At 40.3% G+C, this 3,113-nt stretch overlaps 1 protein-coding gene across 1 annotated transcript; it reads left to right on the forward strand.

The window, feature by feature from the left end:
- The first annotated feature begins 643 nt into the window (after positions 1-643).
- Positions 644-2,825, forward strand: LOC106292843. The gene is made up of 5 exons (XM_013728509.1): positions 644-1,237; positions 1,378-1,572; positions 2,088-2,156; positions 2,260-2,343; positions 2,448-2,825. The coding sequence occupies exons 1-5, from the start codon at positions 758-760 to the stop codon at positions 2,625-2,627; spliced, it is 1,008 nt and encodes a 335-aa protein (XP_013583963.1). The 5' UTR covers positions 644-757; the 3' UTR covers positions 2,628-2,825.
- The last annotated feature ends 288 nt before the right edge of the window (positions 2,826-3,113 follow it).

A 3,113-nucleotide genomic window follows, 5' to 3' on the forward strand; every position in this document is an offset into this window, starting at 1 on the left:
TAAATCAAAAAACAATCACGATCTACAACCCTTGATCGAACCCCATATATCGATTTAGATCCCTTACTCGAAACCCCTAATTTTTTTTTCGAAATTGAATAATTGCTTCCCACCCCAAATTCGACCCAATAAAGCTATAAACCTACAAGGTACTCACCTACGCTCGTGGATAGAAGAGCTCGTCGTCGATTACGTGGAGAAAATCTTCGGGAATCGTCGTCGCACGAAAAGTCACCTCTCACGGTGAAACCCTAGTTTTTTCAGAGAAAGGGGAAAATGAGAAGAAACACGACGTGGCCCGACTTTCCTCCTCCTCAACGCGGAACGCTTGACCAACCAGCATACGCCGCGTGGCAAAATCCGCCCCTTACGGGTTCATGCGCAAGGCCCGGTTCATCAAACTAATCGCATTTTTCTTTTTTTTTTTAAATCCACCGGGCCTAAGATTTCGAACCCACGAACTTGTTATAAACCGCTAATGCGGATGGTCTTAAATTAAAAGGTTGACAAAAATTCAAAAAAAACATACAATAACGGTTAAATCTTTTTTAAGCCCATCATGGGCCCAATGGAGATGAAAAAGTCAATTTTAGCCTAGAAACAATGAAGCAAATTTGAAATTTCAAGAGAGAGAGAGGGTGACGCTAGAAGCCAAATATTCCCTCTGCTTCTTCCACAAATTCAAAATCACACACACACAGATCCTCCTTCCCTGCAACTACAACCTTCTTCTCCGAGCCTCCCTACCCAGAAAAAAATGGCATCTCGATACAACTCTTACGATTCAAGATCATCCGTAACTTCCTCAATCCAATCAGATCCGTCTTCCTCCGCCGAATTCAAATCCAGCAAGGCCATTGTCAGATCCAAACCTTCCTACTTAACCAAAACAGCTAAACACGATGCTAATCCTGGGAACCTCACTTGTATGATGAAGAAGCTCATGGACATGAAGAAATCTAATCCCAAGGGCAAAAGGGTCGAGCTTGTGATTCCCCATGAACTCAAGAAGCTTGATACTGTTCGAGGAGGAGGAGGGAAGGGTGCATTGGGAACGCTGCAGAGGAAGCTGTTCGGGAAGGAGAAGGAGAAGGTGAAGGCTTTGACAGAGGTTAAAGGGAACACGAGGACTCTCTCTATGGTTCTGCGAAGCGAGAGGGAGCTCCTGAGCATGAACAAGGACCAGGAGATTGAGATCTCCGAGCTTAAGTTTCAGCTTGAAGAGAAGAACAGAGAAGTAATTGCTTCATTTATTCACTCCTCTCTTTAAAAGCTCGATTTTTAGCCGTTTAGGGGTTTTGCTTCAGATAGGTTCATGAAGAGGAGATTAGTATTAATGGGTTTTGGATAAAGCTGAGATTTTTTTTCGTTGTGCAGGTGGAGAAGTTGAAGGATCTATGTCTGAAGCAAAGGGAGGAGATAAAGTCGCTGAAAAGCGCACTTTTGTTTCCAGATGGGATGAACAGCGAAATGCAGGAGCTCAACGAGGCGAGGCAGATCATCCCTAACCTTCAGAAGCAGGTTCTTTCACTCAATGGCCAGCTCCAATGCATTGCTCAAGACCTTGCCGAGGTACTTTTGCTTCTTCTTTTTGTGTTTCCCTGATTGGTGGATATCATGTGATGTAGAGGGAGCCTTGTGTTAGTGAGCTACCTTAGTTGGTTTTGTAGTGGATTAAGCCTTGTTCTGACACTTCACATTTCATAAACTATAAGCCGAGTCAGTTATAGCCAAAGAGCTAATTTATCTTAAAAGGAAGTTCAGGCACAAGAGGGCTCTGGTCTAGTATATTGGGATTTAGATTTGAGACATCTCCAGTAATTACTATCTCGGTTGTTAAATAGTTTCTGTTTCCATTTTGATCATCCATTCTTCTTGTAAACTGTGAAATCAAGGAGGATTAATAAAAGATAATTAATACTTTTTATGAATCTATCATGTAGCTTATGGGACTTGAATCTTGAGTATAATGAATGGTTCACTCTTGGGAAGTTTATTCAGGGCATTGCTGCAGCAACAGTTCATCACTATATATAGCTCTTAGTAGTATTGTCTGATATAAACACAATTGGGTTCTTTCTTATCAGGTGAAGGCGAACAAGTACATATCAGAAAGCTGTTACTGGCAAGCACAGACGTCTTCCTATGATTCACTGGTAAGCAAAATAGGATCAAAAGTACCTAACTTTGAAGAGTCTTAGTTTGGAAACCAACAATCTTATACTGCCAATGGTCTCATTATTATTGAATGCATAACAGGAATTCAGCTCAGGCAGCCCTGATAGATTGGCTCTGGAGGATCTGAATCCATGCTTAACCCCTTATGCCAAGAAGAAGCCTAAGGTAATTGCTTCTTAACCTTGAGAGACAAAAAGATCACGTTGTTGGTCATTCATTGGCTCACAAAGATAGACGGGGCTTAAAAACTTTTGATATGTCTTGCACAGGATTTTGAGAGGGTGGATTCAGCAGAAGAGAGCTTATCGGGGAGAAGTACTGTAACAAATACAGGAGGTAAAGGCAAATCTAGTTCAAAAAGTGTGAAGATGTCAAGGAGCTCAGAGGGAAAGGCAGGACGGAGATCAGAGGAGAGCAAAGGATGGCATAGGGGTGGGAGAATGTTTTAAGGTAAAACAAAAATGCAAGCTTGCACCTCCTTCTTTTTCCACTTTGGTATATGTGCATGTCTTTTGCTCTCATTCTCAGAGGGTAGTATGGTTTTGGTAGAATCATGTGGAGACATGATCCGAGACTGAGTTGAACAAGTTAAAAAAGTGTTATGTAAAATAGATGACTTTTTATAATAAAATAAGGTATTATAGATGAAGAGAGATCAGATTTGTTTAATTTGCATTGTATTCTTCCAATTTGATGACCACATGATAAAATCATCATTAGTTTTGTTGTTAATATACAATAGACGTATTAACAGAGCTCATCAAAGACATTAGACAGAGCAATATCTATACAAGTTTTATAAAGAAAAAAATTCTACTGTTTTACCAATAATCGTTATTTTTTTATACAGCTAACAATGACATTTACCTATGTAACAACTGCTCCAGTACGAGTATGCAATTTTACATAACTTAAGTATGAGGATTAGATAAGAG

The sequence above is a fragment of the Brassica oleracea genome, chromosome C1 (genome assembly GCF_000695525.1).
Source record: "Brassica oleracea var. oleracea cultivar TO1000 chromosome C1, BOL, whole genome shotgun sequence".
Lineage (NCBI taxonomy): Eukaryota > Viridiplantae > Streptophyta > Magnoliopsida > Brassicales > Brassicaceae > Brassica > Brassica oleracea.